The 21,589-nt window shown below is 43.1% G+C and overlaps 1 protein-coding gene across 1 annotated transcript in view; it reads right to left on the reverse strand.

Moving 5' to 3' along the window:
- The window catches only part of DOCK1 (dedicator of cytokinesis 1), a 236,396-nt gene that overhangs the window by 67,565 nt on the left and 147,242 nt on the right, over positions 1 to 21,589 (reverse strand). The window contains exons 31-33 of the mRNA XM_062496598.1: positions 5,614 to 5,692; positions 5,059 to 5,159; positions 2,000 to 2,058 (exon numbers count right to left, since the gene is read on the reverse strand). Of these exons, the coding sequence (XP_062352582.1) occupies positions 2,000 to 2,058; positions 5,059 to 5,159; positions 5,614 to 5,692 (239 nt within the window). The remainder of the gene's footprint in view (positions 1 to 1,999; positions 2,059 to 5,058; positions 5,160 to 5,613; positions 5,693 to 21,589) is intronic.

Genomic DNA, 21,589 nt, shown 5'->3' on the forward strand with positions numbered 1-21,589 from the left:
CATGTGGGATTTTGGCATTAATGATCCCATTAATGGATCTAAGAGAATCGCAGGTACTAGAGCTTGAGGAGGTCACAGAGGCATCTTACCTGGATAATCCCCATTTATAAAAAATCCATTAAAAATAAAAGGCTTTCATGACCGCACGGAAAGAAATATTGAAGAAAACACTACCCCTTGTGCCAATCGATTCCCAAAACTCCAGGGGAAATTATTATCCTTGTTAATGGTGAGAAACTGAACCCAGGAGCAACTAAATAACCTGTAAAGAGCAGCCAGTGACAGCAGCAGCAGTGAAAGGCACAATACACTCCACAAAGCCCAGTCTGGATAAAACAACCTCACCTAACGACAGCTGCATGGAAAAGTCTGCATCAAACATTCTACTTTCAGTCCAGTAAGTTCTGGGAAAAGTTTAAGAATCCCTAAAAATCCAGAGGTCAGAAATATTGGTAAGGAGAAAACGTGGCTGAGGGAGCTGGAAAGGGGCTCAGCCTGGAGAAAAGGAGGATCTGGGGGAATTTCTAACTCTGCACAAGTCCCTGACAGGAGGGGACAGCCGGGGGGGATTTGGGATCTGCTCCAGGGAACAGGGACAGGAGCAGAGGGAGCGGCCTCAGGCTGGGCCAGGGGAGCTCAGGGTGGATATATGGGAAAATTTCTTCACCAAAATGATTTACAAGCACTGGAAGGGGCTGCCCAGCGCAGTGCTGGAGTCCCCATCCCTGGAGGAATTAAAAATCCATGTGGATGTGGCACTTGGGGGCATGGGACACTGGTGGCCTTGGCAGTGCTGGGATGGACTTGACCTTTTCCCCAACCTTAACAATTCCATGCCTCCACGACTGTGGGCCTGGAAGAGGGAATGATTTGGCTAATTACTCACCCAGAGGCTGCCAGCATCCCACGCTGGGTGATGCAGCAGCAAGCACGACACTGATTTTATTACCTGCCTGTCAAGTCCCAGCTCAGTCGTGCACTAAGCTCTAATCTGCTCTCCAGACACTTAATTCACCAAAGATGCTTCTAATAAAAGTGAACTCAGCTGCCCTCTGAAGCCTTTCCTCATCATTCCAGCAGATAGGATGCAAATTCTGTGATATCAAATACCTATGGACCCCTGGCACTCTCTTCTCTCAGAGATGCTGAGGTTTTTCAACTCTCAGCAACAACAGCTCAGCCAGAGATAGAAGTGAAGTGGCAAACGCGTTTATTTCTGATCACTGAAGGAAGTTTGATAAAACTCAGAAGAGCTGGAGTGTCTGTGCTGTTAAGCTCAGGAAAATGAAATCTGGCAGATGAGTACACCCAGGTCACAGTAAATTCTCAGTTTCTCAAGAAATTCCACCCCTTGACAGGCAACTTATACCCAGAGAGCAGCCCAGGCTGGAGAGGCAGAGCTGCCTCCTTTACCTACGAGCTCCAGGGAGGTGCAACTTCCCAGGCTTTCCTGAGTCCCTGATGCAGCCACACAAGGATGAACAGCAGAGTTTAAGCAGAATTTCCAGGTTGAGGTACTGAGAACCTTTGGACACCTCCATTTTGCTACAATCCCAGGTACTGCATCCTCAAGTGAGTAAGTATGTGTGTATAGAGATATTTTTAATGGAGGAAAAAACCTCCACTGAGTAGGTATCACCATAGCAATGACTTTGTGTTCAGCCAAACCCACAAAAACCATGAGACACATAAATATCAACAGGAGTGATGTGCCTTCCCAGATAGTGAATTCAATATGCAGAGGTGGCTTGATTTCTTAAATCACCTGATTTTTAGAAGCTTTCTGCAGGCATACTTTGGTTTCAAGAGAAAGCAAATTCATTTTAGAGAATCATGGGATGGTTTGGGTTGGAAGGGACTTCAAAGACCATCTCATTCCATGGGCAGGGACACCTTCCACAGACCAGGTTGCTCCAACCTGGCACTGAATTTTTCCAGGAATATCCCTCTAAATAATTTTTTGGGAACACTGGAGGCAACACATGCTTAGGATACTTACCCAGGTTGTACCACATGTCCCTGATCTCAAACCCAATCTGCCTCCTCATGTCCCCGTACCTTAAAAAGGAAAACAAAACCAGCATTAAAACAAAATAAATCTAATCTCTGCAAGCAGATAAATCTCATTTCAAAATCAGATCCACAGCCTTCAAACAGAGAAGAAATTCCTGTTTCTCAAACCGGACCCACACTACTGGATACCCCCACCAGCTCAGCAAGGCTTCTGGAAACATTAAAATTTGGAGGAAAAAAGTTTTCCAGCCTCCACAGTTCCAACATTCCATGGTCCCAGGCAGAGGTGGGAGCCCATCCACCCTAAACCTGGTGGCACCAGCACCTCCCACCTCCCATCTGGGTCATTTTCCTTTCCCCTCCCTCTCCACAGGAGCAGCAGGAAAGCTTTAATGAGTGCAAATCATCCCAGTGCCTTCATGAACGATGGGATCAGCACTGTAACGAGCTCCAAGGATGCATTTGCTACATGGAATATTTGCAAGTTAAAGATCATTACTTAAATAACAACTGTAATATCTGGCAACTTGTAGGATTTCTGGGGGATAATAGTGAGACACCCTGTCATTAATATGGATTAAAGAGAATCTTCTGCATCATTAAGAATCTGTTATTATCTAATCCTTAAATGCAATGTTTAGCAAAACCTACAAATTGCAATAATTAAATTTTAATTATTAAATATTTGACGTTTTAATTGAAATATGTACTTAAAAAGATGGGCGAGTGTGATATTGAATTAACTGATTAATTATATCCCTTTTGACACAGAAGTGCCTTCACACCACAATGAAAGTGCCTCCAGACCATGCATTTATTGAATCTCAAATTCCCTGTCGTGATTCCTGTCTCCAAAACCTGATTAAACTGAAAATAACAATTTGCAAATTCATTATAAACGAAGAGTTACAATTTTGCAAACTTTATTAAGCAACCACTTCAAATGACTTAATTTATTTACTTATATTAGCAGTGAGAAATGCCTGTTGATTCCTTGAATTCCTTCAGTGAGATAAACTGCTCTGTTTATTATAAAAATCACTCCAAGAAAATTTGTGCCTGTGGTTCCTCTCCTGACAAAGAGGAATTATCAGTCCACAAATGTATTTGAGAGCAATTTCCAGCCCAATTACAGCTCAGCTTTTGGCTCTTTGCTCAGGTCAGGAGTCTGAGCTGAACTAAAATGCTCCTGTAGCTGCTCTCTAACAGGGGGCAGAGGGAGCAAAGGGATTCTAAATGTAAAGAAATAAAATTTACCTGCAACACCATCTCAATTTCCTAAATGAAATATACCTGCCTTTACAATACCTCAAATTTCCTTAAATAAAATACACCTGGCTCTGCAACACCAGCTGAATTTCCTTACAAAACCTTTCCCTATAATGTTATTTATGGTATTTAAAGCACCAGTCCGAAACCTTGAGCTCTGCTCAACACCACTTTTCCACTGAACTTGTAAATATTCCTGTTTCATCAAGAAAGCCCCACGAATCCCAGGTAGAGCAGATCCTAAAGTGCTTTAAAATTCTCTTTCAAGGCTCAGGTAGAGCACAGTTTCCAAAGGAAACACCTCAGAACTCAGGAGGGAGTGGTGGAGTTTGCAAGACAAAACTTGGCTCCCATAAAAAAGGGATGGGATGGGATGGGATGGGATGGGATGGGATGGGATGGGATGGGATGTGGAGCCCTTCCTGAATTTTCTGCTCAAAACCTAAAAGCCACACGAGCAAAAAGCCTTTAAAACCAAAACTTTAAAATCACTGCAGCAGTCATGAACTGTCCCCACTCTCCCTGGGATTTCTCCTGTCATAATAAGGGACAGAAAGGCCTCAGTTGGGAAGGTGAAGGGATACAAAATGCATTTCCTTTCTCTATCTAGACACATTTTATTTACTGTACACACCAGGAGCCTGAGCTGTGCTTGGTCAGGGAATCACAGCTTGGAAATCCCCCGTTTTTGTGACCTCGCTGGTTATGGAACACCCAGCTTTTCTAGCAGCTCTTCCCAAATCTTATGCACAGGAAAAGAATCCACACACTGTGTCTGAAATCACAAAACTGCCTCTTTTCAGAGCTCGGTGCTTAGCTAAGTATTCATAAGGTCACTGCTGTGGAACACCAATAAAAGCCAGGAGAAATATCAACAGGACAGGGGGTGGTTAAATGGAGGGTTGGGAAAATTTCCTCACCCAGAGGGTGGTCAGGCATTGGAATTTGTTGTTCAGGTGGAGTTTCCCAGCCCTGAAGGGATTTTAAAGCTCTAAGGATGTGGCACTTGGGGACATGGGGCAGTGGTGTCCTTGGACTCCATGGTCTTAGAGGTCTTCTTCAACCTTAATCATTCTGTTTGAATAAAATCCTCATGTTCCACTCTTATTTCCAGGCTTTTTTCCCCCTTTTGACAGCTTTCCCGTGCTGTGGGATTCTGACTGGCTGCAGGGTGGTTGGAGGCAGAGAATGTAATCCCTTAGGAGCCGGAAATGGATGTATTTATCCCAACCCATCCTTCAGGGACAGACCAGTAAAAATGGCTGGAGAGACCAAAATTCCCTTAAACGGATGTCAGGGATAAATAATATAAATATAAATATAAATATAAATATAAATATAAATATAAATATAAATATAAATATAAATATAAATATAAATATAAATATAAATATAAATATAAATAATATTAGAAATATTAGAAATATAAATATTATAAATATAATAAAGAGCAGACGTAAAATGAGATTAGAAGAAGAACAAAGCCAAAGTTATTTCAAAATGCAGTTTTAGAACATGGCAACACTTCTGAGAATCTTGACTTTCTGAACATCCTGCAGCAGGAAACACTGAATTCATCAGTAATGAATGGTGAAATTCAGATCTCCACGCCGGGGCACAAACACACACAACACTTGATTCATGGTTTTCAACCCAACCTTTCATTATCCCCTGATTGCATCTCAATTTGAATAGATTTAGCTAAGAAATTAAATTGAAATTATGGCAATAGACCTCGACTTCTTGGCCAGGATTTAAATGATGAGCAGGACTTACTTGTTAAGGATTTTTGCTCTTTTAGCACTTGAAAAATTCTCCAGTTGTAAAGATTCTTGCGTGAGAAAAGCAACAGCCAGGTGGAAATAGTTGTTCCAGAGCTGAAAGGCCCCAAAATGACAAGAAGAGATTCCATTAATTCTCTGAAATATTTCTCTACACACCTACAAAACAACTTAAAAGTCTCTAAACTATGCACATAAATATTTAAAGGAGAAAAGAACAGACACCACAGAGATGGTGTTTCCTGATAAATTCTTAATACAGCTCCTCGTTGCCTTTATGTTTCTAACAAAGATTTTTCCCAGCTACAAATCCCAGTTCTTTGTGTTTTGATGATTCAAGCAGAATCCCAACCCAAAGCCTGCTGTGATTCCATGACAAGACCCACAAGTCAGGAATTGGTCACAACACCCGCTGAGCCTGGAATGATTTAACTGGGATAACTGGGATTCACAACGATGAACAAACCCACCAAAACTCTACATGTTTAGGGCAGAAATTTATTACATTAATATCATTTATTCCATTAAACCTGGGAGTTTTTTTTCTTACCTGTAACTCAAAGTTGGTTTGATCAAGGAATTTTTTGTTTAGCATATCTGCATACTGATTAATTGCTCGCAGGAAGACTCTGAAAGATCAAGAGAAAATTACATAATTACACACTTCTGGGGTACCTTTGTATATTTGGCATCCCAATTAAACACAAAATCTGAGTCTGTCTGGAAAGTGAAATTTGAGGCTGATACTTGAAAAGCAGTGTGATCTCACCACTGGTAAGTGTACAGAATTCTATGCAGATGTTCTCCAAATTAATCAAGCAAATTAGCATATGCAGAAACAGAGGGAGTGTTTGGGATAAAATCACTTGTCTTTAAAATATCTTTTCATAATCAAGAGATCATTAAAATTTCAGTTTATTAGCACTATACAGACATACATTTTTAAAGTTACAGCCTTGTGTCTAACCCAGACCTGCTTGTAATTTAATTTTAAGGTCAAGAAAAGCACGTTTTTAAATACATGAGGCAAAAAAAACCAAAAAACAAACATTTATGGCACAAGAGAAATGCTGCTGAAGGACAATCTTTAAAACATTGTTGACTGCTCTACTTCCAAAATGTTAATTCAGTACCCATTGTAGTATCTGCAGTTTCTAAAAGGCTTCTTAAATTGCAAAAGAACTTGGCCTGACAAGCTTGAAAGAGAAAACCAAATGGCCCAGGAGAAGTAGGGCACTACATATTCATGGTGCTGGAAAATAAACTGATTATTCCTTGGTAGCCTGATCTCCATTTTCAAAACAAACATGAGAATCCCCCTGCAAACCCCAAATTGATGCTGTGCAGCTGCCAGCTAATGCCCACACAAATGAGCTGCTCTTTGGAGCTGGCTGGGAGAGAGATTTGTGTCTCCTCAGAGTCTCCAAAAACGATGAAAACCTCTCCTGACATCTTCTGGGTTTGTTTTTTCCCCACCCCAAAACCAATCTTGAAAACGATGGTTCACTACTGCAAATAAAAAAGTTGATTTTCCTTAAGGCTGGCCAAAAAAAAAAAAAAAACAACCAAAAAACAGAATTATTTAAAACAAACCAGCTAGAAATGATTTGTACTGAATTTAAGATACTTAGCAATTTCTCCTGAAAAAAACCCTAATATTTAGCTGAAAGTTTAGTACCCAAGAGAAAAGAAGACTCCAGATAATGCATGGGCAACATGCTGGAAACAGACATTATTTATGTACATTTTTATACATGCCATATGTTGCCAAGAGATTATTTATGGGCATATTGATGCATTTATATAAATATATCAATATGTACATAAATTCATAAATGCATCAATATGTACACAAATTCATCAGGATTCTAAGAGATTTTATTTATTTATTTATATGCTGAAATAAATTAATAAAGGGAAAAATTTGATGCCACTGGGATGTATCTGTAGTATAAGGTCAGATCATCCCCATGGCAGAATTATGTAGGAGAAAGAAAGGATCTAAATGGGAAAATTAAAATTAAATTTAGAAAGGAAAATACAAAAAGAATTAAAATATGGAAGTATTTTTAAAGAGAAGCAAATATACATAAAAACCAAGTCCATGCATATATGCAGGTGTGTTTGATAATATTTTCCTTTATAACTAAGATGACAGAGGCACCTCTGCACTTGCAGCCAGGACACCCAAGGAGGAATTTCAGCACTTCAGCCCACGTTCAGCATCTTTGTCAGTGTTTTGGGCAAGCACTTCATTAGGAGATTTTTAAAAATTAGCTGAATCCAGCAGACAAATGAACACCCATCATTGCTCCAAAATACATGGATTTGAGATGTGCGATTCAATTGCTGAGCTGCAGCACAAGCTGAGATTGAAATCTAAGTTATCAGTGCCATCAGACAATCACCAGTTTTATCCTCTCCTTACCCCTGCTTTGCTTTGTGCTTTTGAAAGCTGGTAATGCAATGAGAGCTGGAAATCTGCCCCAGAATGGACAATTTATGTGGTGCAGGAGCTGCTTCCTCATGGACATAAAAATGTTTCCAGCTCAGGCAGGACCGTGCCTCCAAATTAAAGATGCTGCCTTCAGACATCACTGTAATGAATTCAATCTCCTCCATCTAATTAAGCTTTGGCGTAATCTCATTATTTTATATGCCATTATTTTTCTTTAAATTGTAACTCTTGTTCTTTTTTCCGTTATATTAATTCCAGGGAATACCAACAAAGAACAAATAATACAAATTCTGGTGTATTTGCCACTGGAAAAGGAGCAGAGCACAGAATGTGTTCACCTGGAGCTGGAATTAAACAACCCCTGAGCATCAGGGGGGATTAGGAAGTCAGGAATTCCTCCAACTTTCCATAAAGAAACATCCCAAGAAAGTGATGGAGAGATTTAATGTTGACTTTTGAATTACTGAAATCCCAATTTATTTTGTATTTGATTTGATCAATCCTTCTGTGACTGGATAAAACACTTCCTATATATGTCAGTGGAGAAATTCCAGTGACAGTCAACAGAACATCATCATCATCATCATCATCATCATCATATTATTATTATTATTATTATTATTATTATTATTATTACTATTATTACTTCTTCTACTACTCCTACTCCCACTACTACTACTACAATTATTACTACAGTCTATCTTCATTTGCAAATCAAATGTCATGCAAATTTCACTTTTCAGGATATTTTAGCACCTCCAGTGCCAAGAGCAAACAGCAAAATGAAGATGTTTTTTAACAAATGAAGTTAATTTTTAAAATATATTTAATAAAATATTGGCAAGAAGAAGTAGCAAGTTGCAAGATCACTACTCTGAAGAGAGAATTTCAATAGTAAAAAATCATGCTGGATGAATTCTTGGCTGTAACCCAGGCAGTGCATTGCTACCACCTGGGAAGTTGCTGCAACTCATGAATATAAAAACACTTCAGGTTTATGCCCAAATTAAAATTGAAAGAGGAAGGTGAAATATTTTATCATTCCAGATGTTAGTTAAATCCTCCTCCTCCAAGGAGGTCCTGACAATTTTCAGTAACTTCACTGTCCAAAGTGAGAGAAAATGGAAAATGAAGCAAAAAGTGGCTCTTCAGAATAAGTGGAATTGACCCAAAAGCAGCAGTTCTGTACTGAAGAAGAAAGGAATTGGCTGCTGGAACACTCCCAAGGATAAAAGGTGGGCTTGGACATCACTGGGCCAAGGGATAAATAATCAAAACTCTCAGCTGGAGAGCATCCCTTGCAGTGCCAGTCCTTATCTGGCTGTAATTAATAACCAAGATTGGCTCCCAGTTGCGTGTGCATAAAAAGAAGTGCTCTTCTTGAAATTCAGTTTCAATGAACAAAAGAATTTATTATCCATGTCAGGAAGAGGCACAGAAGTTAAACTTTTAAAAAGGGAGAAGTTCAGAGCCTGGAAGCAAACACAATGGACTCTGCTGCCATGTAACACAACAAATCCTAATCCCAATGTATTGGGAAAGATTTGTGAGACAAAAGACTTTATCAAGCCAATTAAAAGCAGGAAATTAACAATTTCTATTATGTGATTGGAATAGAAGGAATATGATTATGGAAGGAAGTCACTTCAGGATATGTGGAAGAAATGAGGGCATAAAAATCCACCAAGGAACAAAACCAACGCCCTGGACACAGATTTTTGTGGGAGCTCCGGGGAAGGGGGATGGGGATGTATCCAAGGGTATCCTTGTGATTAGAGACCTTCCACAGACCAGAATCAGACTGGTTTGGGTTGGCAAAAGGACCCCAAATCCCATCCAGTGCCACCCCTGCCATGGCAGGGACACCTCCCACTGTTCCAGGTGCTCCAACCCCAGTGTCCAACCTGGCCTTGGGCACTGCCAGGGATCCAGGGGCAGCCCCAGCTGCTCTGGGATTTCCATCCCAGCCCCTCCCACCCTCCCAGAGAACAATTCCCAATTCCCAATATCCCATCTAAATCCACCCACTTTCAGCTTAAAGCCATTTTCCCTTTTTCCTCCCCCTCCAGGCCCTTGTCCCAAGTCTCTCTCCAGCTCTCTTGGAGCCCCTGACAGAGACTTTAAGGTGTCCCCCAAACCTTTTCTCTGCCACCAGGATTTTTTGGCGTTTCATCCCTGTTTATGCATGTCCTGATCAGACCTGGACCAGCTCTCCATCACCCAGCAGGAACAGAGAATTCTCACCCCCTTCTGAACGTGACACGCAAGAGTGGCTGAGAGCTCAGGGGAGAGAAGCCAGGGAAAAGGAGATGGAGGAAACCATGGCAGAGGACAGCATTAGGAAATACAGGTCATATAAAGCAGAAATTCTCAAAACAACCCAAACCAAAACTCCAGGTGACCAAATCCCAGTGACCTGCTGGGTGCATTTACCTTGCCCTGCCTTAGGCAGTCCTAGTTTCTGCAGTAATTTCCCCCCTTTTTGGCTCTCACTCTGGAGTTCATCCATCCAGGAATGTGCTGCTGCTTCATGAACTGACTTCAATTTCAGCTCCTGACTCCTGGGAATGTTTCCTGTTATTGATTATTATTCACTTCCACTAGGCCCATAGGTGCTTAATTGGTTTGTGGATGCAGAGATTGCTTCACCAAACAGAGCAAGAATTAATGGTTGGATTCTGTAGTTTTCCAAATGGTCCTTTTTTCCCTCCAAACAGCCTCACTGCCTCCAGGAGGCTGGGAACATACATCAAATCCTGACTTCCAGTGGCAGTGGTAAATGAAGGAGGGACAGAGGGATTCCATTTATAAATGGAACAGGAGCCACTGTGCCAAACAAGTCATTTTTTTTAGCCCTTTCTCAGGTTCAGTTGCTTCTCATTCTGCCATTCTCCCTCCTAATTAGTCAAGTGCCCTGATTTGCTCATGTTTAAAAACATTCTGTGCCTCGTTTTCTCTCACTCAGCTTCTGACATTGTTGGAAAGTATTTGCAGGAGCTCCAGGAGCTGAGGTGCAGGATGTAGCACCCATCCAACTGCCTCTGCAAAAACACTGCTCTGAAGGAATAATCTACAGAGAAATATTTAAAAAGTGGAAATATTTTTACAGCCTATGCCATTTTGTACGTTATTTAGTTAGCTCCAGTATCCAGGGGTTTGGATTTACACTGTGAGTGTTTATGCAAAGTATTTCTGACAGGAAAGCTTCTGACAGAAAAGGGAACAATACAAACTAGGAATGTCCTCCCCACTGTTTTTCCTTAAGCAAACATCAAAAAAACAAGAAGGAAAAAGAATGAAAAAATTACTTCCCTAATGGCGTAATAATTATCTAAATAAGAATACACAGATACAGCTTAAAATACTTTTGGTTTAGGTGACAAATTGATAAAAGAGAGGGAATTTGGAGTGAGGTTCTAAAAGGCTCTACGATGATGTCATTTCAGTTAATTTAGATGGAAGGATAATGCATGCTTTATTGCAGCTGATCAGCCTTCCTGCACATCATCATGCTCCCCATGGCTGAGCTGCTGCTTCTCTGGGAGACAAACTCCATGTGCTTACAGGAGTCAGAGTCCTCCTCTCTTGTCAGGCTGCGTGGGAAACAACAGCCCCAGACCTGGAAATCCCAGAGCACAACCCAAACCCCAGCAAAGATTTAGGAGGCACGAACAGCACAGCAAAGCCTTCTCTGAGCACCCCTCACCTCCAACCCCTCCACGATTCTTGCACAGCACTGCTTTAAACAGCTTGTTTCTTACTTATGAATTGAAAAAATAAAAAGACATTTTCCCTGGTATTCGACCTAAATCTCTCCTGGTGCAATGTGAGGCTGCTCCCTCTGCTCCTGTCCCTGTTCCCTGGAGCAGATCCCAAATCCCCCCGGCTGTCCCCTCCTGTCAGGGACTTGTGCAGAGTCAGAAATTCCCCCAGATCCCCCTCTTCTCCAGGCTGAGCCCCTTCCCAGCTCCCTCAGGAATTCTCCAGCCCCTTCCCAGCTCCTTTCCCCTCCCTGGGCACCCTCCAGCCCTTCCATGCTTGTTTTGTTGAGAAGGGTCCAGACCTGTCCCCAGAATTTGAGGTGCCTCGCAAGAGACTAAAAGCCATTTAAATGGCTCAGCCTGAATGTACCCTTGCATCTCTCCCAGTTTTCTCATTTTCCAAATTTTCTCTCTTTTCTTTCCCTCTTCACTGCCTTTGCACCTCCAGGCCTGCCAGCTGCCCATCACAAAAAAATTAATTTCATTTAACACTTCTTTATATTTACACATCCCTCTTCAGTCCGCTTCTTTCTCTTAAAGAAGATTTTAAAAGTGTTTAAAAGATTCCTTGCAACATCCTCTAATTCAGCGGGCTAAAGAGCAGTCAAAACTTAGAAAAAAAAAATAAAAAGAAGAAACTAAATCCTTGATCATTTGCTGCCTTTTGAATTACAATTCCTGGGCTGAGGATGATAATAGCAGAGAGTAATCCCAAAGAAGACTTGCTACTAAATACTCACATTAACATAATCTCCTCATAATGCCTGCTCCACAGCAGCACAGGTGCTCCATGTCACTTTATTAACCTATTTTCTAACAAATATTTCAGACCCTGCTTTAGCACATTATCTCTAATCACTGATAGCTCTCCTCTCATTTGTATTCCAGGCCTGGAGTCCTCTAAAACAAAGGGGACAGATGAATGAAAAATAACTGAGTTACAAAACGCTGAAGGACAAACTTGTGGGCTGACTACCAATAACCAGGGCTCTGCAAGAAGCACAATGGATTATTTTTTTCCAAGGTGCCTCTGGAGCTGTTGCTCAGGGCTGTGTCCAGGTGGGGTTTGAGTCTCTCCAAGGACTGGGATCTGCTTGGATAACCATGGATCTGACTGCCCTCACTCTCCTCCTTTCTTGACCATGTGTCTGAGGTCTCAGCTGTGGTTTTTGGATGACTTTGAGTGCTTTAACCTTCTATCTTCTTTCCCAAATCGACTTTGCCTCCTGGAATTTTATCTAAGATATAACTCCATGGATAGAACCATCCGTATTCAATTTTAGCGCCCGGAGAATTTTATGGCAGAGTAATAAAAGCTCAGAAATCGCATTTTCTAATGGAAATGCTAGCAGCAAATTTAATTTAGGAGTTTTTAGCTAAGGCTACAGTGCTGGCAAAGTAGCATCTCTTGCAAGTGGACAGTGTTGCTGTTCCTCTACTTTAAAGTTATTATTCTAAAGGAAGCAGACTTGCTGAATTCCAAGAGACTTTCTATTGTGGCAGTTGGCAAAAACTCCCAACAGAGCTTGTAATTCCAAACAAATGTAATTTGTTGGAGTGCTGCTGGAAGGGATCTCTGCCATCAGGTGAGTTATTAAACAAGCATTTCATTGTAGTGCAGTGCTCAGTAAAACGCAGACAGCCTTTGCTAGGAACAGAAATCTGGAAAGATCAGAGAGTCCCAGAAGGGTTTGGGTGGGAAGGGACTTTAAAAGCATCCAGTGCCAGCCCTACCATGGGCAGGGACACCTTCCACTGTCCCAGGGTGCTCCAGGTCCGGCCTTGGGCACTTCCAGGGATGGAGCAGCCACAGCTTCTCTGTGCCAATGCCTCACCACCCAACTTTTCACCTCAGTTCTTGTTTTGACATGATTTCACAGAGGAATTCAGATACTTTTTGCAGTGGGAAAAATCAATATAGAAGATTTTTTTTTTTCCTGTTGGACTGCTTTTCACACAAACGTTCATCCCGGAAAGAGAAATTATTACAAGAGAAGTAATTCACAAAAAAGGTTGGGAAAGGACATCACAGGCAAATTTTCCTGCAAAGCACGATTTGGGCAAAATGTTTTCAAATACTTGACAGTGCCTCATGGTTTGCAGCAGGGGAACCTCCCTTGCCCTGTGCTGGAAGCACTGGCCTCTGCTCCTTCCCCATTTCCATGGATACTGGAGGTGATTAAGGCCACTTTAGCTACTTATGGATAAATCAATAGAATTGATCTGCTACATTTCAAATTATTTGGCATTCTCATCCATCTTGCCATCAACTGGGAAGACAATAGCACCTGGCCAAACAAATGTCGTGATGTTGCTTGGAAAAGAATCTCCCTTTTTTCTTGTGGGTATTTAATTTATCAAATTCCACCAGAGAATAGCAATGAGGAAAAAGAAAGCAATGTGCAAAGGTTGGGCTATCACCTCTTCAGTGCTGGGGTCACCGATCAGGTGTGTTCAGAAATTCCATATGCTGAAGTTTCCCCCAAAATGTGAAGTTCATTCTGATGGCAGGAAGTTTCCACGGGAGCTGAATTATCCCAGTGCTTTACCATGACTTTTATTTTCTATTCCAAGTAATCACAAGCACAGAGGCACTGCCCAGGAGAGCTGAACCTTCACAAAACTGGAATCCATCTCCCCAGCAGACACAGGCAAGCAGAGACTCCCTGGGAAGAGGTTAAAATGTGATTTCTTGTAAGAGATGAGCGGGATAAACCACAGCAGCTGCTCTGCTGGGCTGTGCTGCTGCTGCTTATGTGGCTGACAGCTTTGTGAAGGGAACACTAATGCTGGCAAAGTGAAAAAAAAAATAAAAATCTTGCTGGAGCTTTAGGTAAGCCTGTGTTTGATCCAAAGGGTGGCTCTCAGATATTAAAGGGACACAAAACGTTTCAGGGAGGCAGTGGGGTGTGTGGAGGAGGGAGCCAAGCGAGACGGGAGCGGCGCTCGCCTCCTGTGCTGATCCTGCCCACCTCACCCAGCTGTTAACATCTGGGCAAGATCCCTGCTCTGCTGTTCCTCCCAGCTCTCCCTCAGCACCCTGATACTCTCTGGAGCAGCGAGACACGAGTGGAATAAATGCTTCACTAGGATGCTTCAGTTACCTGCAGTAACAGGAACCCCCAGCACGATGGGAGCCCGGCCCCTTGGTGGTTCTGAGCAGCATTTCTGGCTCTGTGGGAAGGGTCAGATCACCCTACACACAAGGCACTGCTCATTGAAACAGTCCCAGCACAAAAATCAGCCCTGCAGGGCACAAAATGATGCTTTAAGTTTTAGCATTTGCATTTCCCAGATTCTGTCCCACATTGGTGTGTGACTCTGAACTCCATACCGAGTGTTCCAAGTTCTCCTCACAGCTCAGCCACACAAAACAATCCTTTTCCAGCCCAGAACCAAGGATACCATTGCAGCATCAGCCCCAAAAAGTGCAAAGAGCAGAGAATGGAGGGGAGAATCTGGGAGGGTGGGACTGCAGAACCTGGAGCTGGGATTGGACAATGAACCCCAGTGTGGGAATGGACCAAATCTTATAAAAGTGTGAAACTCCTGACCCAGGGTCCATCTTGGGTGGAGGGCCAGGCTCTTGCACTGCCCAAGGTGAATCCTTGGAAGGGCTTTTAATAAATCCCTGCTTTATTCCTTGAACTCTGTCTAACTTGTTCTAGGTAGCCTCTCCAGGCATCATAATGCCATTAATAATGTGGGGGTTTTCTGTTCTGCAGGGCAGCAGAGGGACAATCCCAACCCCACAAACAGATCCCTTGGCAGCCTTTAAGCAGGGATCACACCAAGGTCTGGGGGCTGCAGGGCAGCCTCAGATGGGCTCAAGGCCAGGGAGGATTCACTGCTGCCTTGGACATGCCAATCCTTCCCAGAGTTTTCCAGCTGGGGATTAGTTTCTGCCTGGTGAAATCAAAGCCTAAGAGGAAAACACAATCAGGGTCATAAAAACACAGCCAAGTGTGTCAATGGGACAAAGGCTTGGATAAAAAGTGGTTTATACCAAACAAGCAATAAAATATAATTGTGGATGTAAATCCTTCCCTGAGAGGGTGAGGAGGAGCTGGCATGGAATTCCCAGATTTGCTGTGGCTGCCCCTGGACCCCTGGCAGTGCCCAAGGCCAGGTTGGACATTGGGGTTGGAGCACCTGGGACAGTGGGAGGTGTCCCTGCCATGGCAGGGGTGGGAATGGATGGGATTTGAGGTCCCTCCCAAGACAAACCATTCTGGGACTCTCTGAAATCAGGTTCTCTGAAATTTCTTTTATGCAATACTTTAATTTCACTCCCTCTGGTAATCCCAAGAAAGCTCTTTAAGATACTAAATTATGCTGTGTGGATAAATGATTGTTAAAACTACAGGAAATTCTCTGGCTACTGAAATACAAACAGAGCTTTAGAGCACCACAGGACTAAAATTGGATTTCTGACAGGCGAGTTTGAGACAGTGCAATAACCACCAGGTACAGCTGCCCTTGGGTGAATCCTCACCCTCCCAAGGCAGAGCCATGGAAAAGTTTGCTTTAATATGGACACAGCAATAAGTGAATCCCCAAAACTGTGCAAGGCTTATTTACTTGGAATTTGGGAGCTGGACACCAGCACATGGGAGCACCATCAATCCCACAGTGCATACAGGGGGATGCAGTGCCAGGGAAGTTAATTCCCATATGGAAAAGTATCCCTGAGCCTCACAAGGACAAGACAAGCAGGCAGTCACTTCACAAAAATCAGTGCCCCTGCCTGGATCTCCTGCACTGGGGCAAAGCGGAGGTGGGCACAAGGCCCAAATAACATTTCTGCATCGTTTCTGCTCCTTTTATGCTCTTCCCTGGCCTGAATTACACAGTTTGGCTGTCTCTAGATAGAAGATTTATAATGCCAATGGCACTGAAAGCCAGCAGCTTCTCTGGGAGTAGACTGCAATTATTTGATGGGCTCATAGAAGCAAAAAAACCTAAGCGGGGAAAAATTCAGATTAGTCCCGAGAGGAGATTTTCTCATCCAGCAGACACAAGCAAGTCAAATGTTCAGGTTGATTTTGTTTTCACCCAAGGACTGTGCATGGAGTAACACCTAAAGCCATCCTCATTTTATAGGACTGTACCAGAGAATCCCACAATGGTTTGGGTTGGGACTATAAAGACCATCCCATTCCATGGGCAGGGACGTGTTCCATAGCCCGGGTTGCTCCAAACTCCCCATTCCAGGACTAAACCAACACACAATTCCTTCATCCTTGGCTTCAGTGATGTTTGAGCATCCACCTGAGAAGGGCAGCACTGCCTGGTCACTAACAATTCAGGATATCAGCAAAGCAGGGCTTAACAAAGCTGGGAATGAGCTGAGCAGGATGCAGGGACTAACACTGGGATGCAGGGGGATGCTGGCATCCAATGACCCATGAAGGGCAAGGAAAAATCTGCTTTTCCAATGGATATTGATGCTTGTGCAGAGCAGATTTGCCAGTTTTCAGCTCCATCTGCAGCAGATATTATGGAAAGCCTGGCAGCAGTCAGGAGGGACCTAAGCCAGCAACGATCAACGGGATCAAAGGTTTATACAAGGTAAAAAGCTCCACTTCCTGGATTTTTTCCAGAAAAATTAAAAGCAGAATGGCACACGCAGGTTGTTCAGATTTTAAGTAATTCCATCTTTAACATCAGCAATATCCAAACATTGATCCCTGAAAATGGATCCCAAAGGATACAAAAACTGGCAGCACAAAACCTGGGATACAATTTATAGTGTTACAATCCAAAGCTTTAATGTTACAGGAGCCACACAAAAACCTTCAAAAAGCTTTTGTTTTGGATCACACCCAGAGGCCAAAGAGGTTTGAGAGTCACTGCTGAAGAACTAGGGATTGAGAAATTCAGGAATTAGCTTTTCCTGCCTGGTTTTCAGTTAAATACAGTACTTTAAAAGAAAACATGCATTAAGTGTTTGAGAAATTATTGCAAAAGATTCCAGTTTTTCACTTTTTTTCATAAAAGTGTCATCTGAGATAAAGATTTCCTTTTAAAGATTTTTTTAAAGGTATTTTAAGACCTTCTTTTATCTCTCACGTTTTTAGAAATAATTGCCTCTCCCCCTTGATGTTTAGGTTGAGTCATTTAAGTTTTACTGGGAAAAATACTAAAGGGTTTTGTATTTTTTGGTTACTTTTTTTTTAAAATCTAGATCAACCTTAATATTAATTTTTCTGTATTAAAATTGGAAAATTCTTACTTTATTAATATTTAAGTTACATGCTTCTTCTATCCCCACACAGCATTTAATGGTGCAAATGGGGCTCAAAAATGATGATATAATCCAAGACATAAGAGAGAATTAAATGATGACACCACTCCAATGCTACTCCTATAACAGGGAAGATGTTCATTTACATCACATTCACTCGCATTTGTAATTGATGACAAAAGAGATAATATTTTTATATATTATATTTTTATTCCCAAGGCATCATCAAATGTTTAAGAGCCGAATGTCACTAAAGAGGGAGAAGCAGAGACTTGTGCAGAGCCCTCCTGTGATTGATCTCAAGTGCTGACCTTTTAATCAGAAATTCCCTCATTTCCTTCAGGAAAGTTCCCAGCTGGGGCCACAAACACTGCTCAGAGCCTCTCACCTCTCCTGGAATGAGCAAACAGAACTAATCTGCTTTTCATCAACAATTCAGGCCACAAGCCCTCATTAAAAATAGTCCCATTAAAAACACGACGTTAGAGCCCAGCTACAAATAACTCTGGTTTCCTCTGTGCCACCCTAGGATAATTCACTTGCAGAGAAACACAAAGACAGAATTAAAACCAGCTCGTGGTCCAAATTAACCCTCCATGTATTATTTCTGCAAGACACCATCTAAATTGCAATTATGCATTCAGGGGCCACCACGATGCTTTGTTCTTAATTTGTACACAGTAAAACAAATGGGGTTTTAAATGAATGAAAAAATTAAATTTTAGTCTGTGACAAATCATAATTACGGGGTGGTCACAGATATTTAAATTGACTCTAGGGAATTTCAAGTTATGACAAATAAAGATTTTTTTTGGAAGCTGCTTTGGACAGCATAGGAAGTTGTGGGGTCGCTTGGTTTCTTTCAGGATTCCTTTAAAACACATTTACAGGGACAGGTTTGGAAATCACAACAATATTTTAGCACCTTCCTTTGCCTAAATTCATGACAACAGCGCTCAGCCAATGGGATGTGGCACTTGGGGACCTGGGCAGGGGTGGCCTCGGCAGTGCTGGGAATGGTTGGGCTCAGTGACCTTGGAGGGCTCTTCTGACCTGAGCAATTCCATGATTCTGTAGATCATCTCTCACTTACTCCACCTGCTCCAGTCCTGCACAGAGCCAGGGAAACGCAGCAAAGATGAACAGAAAACCATGGAATGATAAAGGCTGGGAAAGATCATCGAGTCCAACATCCCCCAGCACTGCCAAGGCCACCACTGCCCCGTGTCCCCAAGTGCCACATCCACGTGGATTTTAAATATTCCAGGGATGGGGACTCCAGCACTGCCCTGGGCAGCTGTGCCAGGGCTAGACAAACATTTCCATGAAGGAATTTTCCCAAATATCCACCCTGAGCTCCCCTGGCCCAGCCTGAGGCCGTTCCCTCTGCTCCTGTCCCTGTTCCCTGGAGCAGATCCCAAATCCCCCTGGCTGTCCCCTCCTGTCAGGGACTTGTGCAGAGTCAGAAATTCCCCCAGATCCCCCTTTTCTCCAGGCTGAGCCCCTTTCCAGCTCTGTTCCCTTCCCTGGACCCTCTCCAGCCCCTTCAGCCCCTGTGGCAGTGGGTGTGGGATGCCCCAGCAGGTGAGGGCAGAGGTGTGCCAGGGCTGGAACTCATGGGGTGTTGGAAGTCTTTGAGACAGAAGCGTTTTGTGCTGACCCCACTTTGTACATCAGAAGGTGCCACGGAGCAGCCAGGGACCTCCTATGTTAAAAGTTCTGCCTTTATGTCGTGCAAGGGCAATTTTTTGCTTTTCCTACTCTATAAAAGCAAGGTGCCCTGAGGTGATACCTGTAAATAACAGATCCAAGCACAATTGGTGTTAATCCTTGAGCAGGAAAATGCTGCTAAGATGATGTACAACAAAATACAGGGTGTGAGTGTTTTACCTCCTGTTTGGTTTTAGAGAATAAATAAAACTTCGTTCATTCAGCTGGAACTGCAAAGGTAATTTCACTGCTGCCTCTGCAAGAACTGTAACTTCATTTTCTCCTTTAAGAAGTCTCAGCACCCACAGGAGTGGGATTGATCAGGGTGAGAAGCAAAGCTGTGCTGCCCTTCCTCCTCTCCAGCTCAATTCAGTATTTTCTCCTTTTATGTGCAGGGCACTCAATGGACACATCACTGCCCAGAGAGGATTATCTGACTCAGGAGCAGGAGGGCAGGACAAACACATGGGAAACTCTTCATCCTAGGGGAATATCATCCAAAACCTGCTGGGCCTGGCCTGGCAAGGTTCTGCTGACCATAAAACCTTGGATTTCCACATGGGTTTAGGCTGGAAGGGATTTTGAAGATTTTCTCATTCCAGCCCTGCCATGGCAGGGACACCTCCCACGGCCCCAGGTGCTCCAGACCCAGTGTCCAACCTGGCCTTGGGCACTGCCAGGGATGGAGCTGCCCCAGCTGCTCTGGGAATTCCATCCCAGCCTCTCCCCACCCTGCCAGGGAACAATTCCCAATTCCCAATATCCCATTTATCCACCCCTGCCTTTTGTCAGCCTGAAGCCATTCCCTGGGTCCTGTCCCTCCATCTCCTGTCCCCAGTCCCTCTCCAGCTCTCCTGGAGCCCCTTTTGGATCCAAAATTTGCTCTAAGGTCTTCCCAGAGTCTTCTCCTCTCTGGGCTGAACACTGATCCTTCCTGATCCCCATCTTTCTGTTGAAGGCTCTCACTTCCCAAATACTGCTGAAAAAAATCACCTTGTGCCAACTTCCCCCCCTGGATTCAGGGAAAAAGAGCTCGGATGGGTTTGTGACTTCAGCCAACCGAGGTAACCCAGCTGAGTTTGAGCAGCTGATCTGGTGAACCCCTTTGCTGTGTGCTGCAGCAGCTCTGAACCCTCCTAAAGCCTTGTTCAGATTTAAACTTGGGAAGACTAAAGCCTTTGGAGTGTGGGTTAGGGACCCAAGGATAATAAAGCCCAGGCTCACTAAACCTTCTCTAGAGCTGGTGCTGCTCCTATTTGGGACGGATGTGCTTTGCCACAGACGAGCTGGGTAAGGATTGGGTTGTCAGAACACAGGTTTATAGGATCCATCCTATAAAATGACAGATCAGGAACGTGTCTTGCATTATCAAATTACCCCAAGAATTGCAGTGTTTTGCATGTAAAGCTTCAGTGCTAATAACACTGTGCCAAATTAGTAGGAATGAATAGATGCTGAGTAAATAATGTCATTTTGTTGTTAGTTCCTAATGGATCTGTTGATAGGAAACAACCTCTCTATCTGTTTCCATCAGGATAATTTGATAACCCATCTGTATTAGTTAAACTGCAGATTTTGTAAACACTGAGGCCAAGTGATTTGTAACAGGAGCAGGATGTAGGAACCACTCTCCTAAAGTGTTTTTTAAATTGCTTTGCTCGCAGCTACAGAGTTTGCCATAAAGAATGATCCCTCATTGTGAAATCTCCCAGCCTCAGGAGTGGTCCTGGAGCTGAGGAAGGGACAGGCTGATGATTTAAGACTATTTAATGCCCTGCTTGTTGTGGAACAGAGAGCTGGAGACCTTCCTGCTCCAGCAGAACACAGCACTGCAGTTCCTTAATGCCCGAACCTGGGAAACTGATTTATCACCTATTAGGTCTTATTAGATCCCATTCAGTAGGAAAAATGAACTGCTGGAGCCGGATGGCAGAAAATTAATTTGAAATAAATGTTACAGAGTCGAGCTTCTTCTGCTCTTCTCTTCAAGTCTGTGTGGCTGGGGTTTTCTAGGTTGGATGTGGGTTCTTGCAGGGGGGCACACTGTGATCATTTTACACATTTATAGTTTAGATTTAAAAAAAAACAACAACATTTACAGTGCCTTCCTTGCACATCTCCTTCACGGAGGTGCAAGGGAAGGGCAGCTCTCCAGCAGTGCCAGGGTTTGGGATCCACTGGGGAGGGGGCTCAAGAGAAGGGGTTTTTTTATTCCAGAAGCATTTCTTCCCTAGGAAAAGCAGTGAGGAACCTTTGAAGAGCTTTCCCCATTGTTTCAGATTTTTATGAGTTTGAATCTATTGTTTAAAACTGCAAGAACAGTTTCCCACTGCCAGAGGGCAGGGACGGA

This window comes from Cinclus cinclus, chromosome 7 (assembly GCF_963662255.1).
Source record: "Cinclus cinclus chromosome 7, bCinCin1.1, whole genome shotgun sequence".
NCBI lineage: Eukaryota > Metazoa > Chordata > Aves > Passeriformes > Cinclidae > Cinclus > Cinclus cinclus.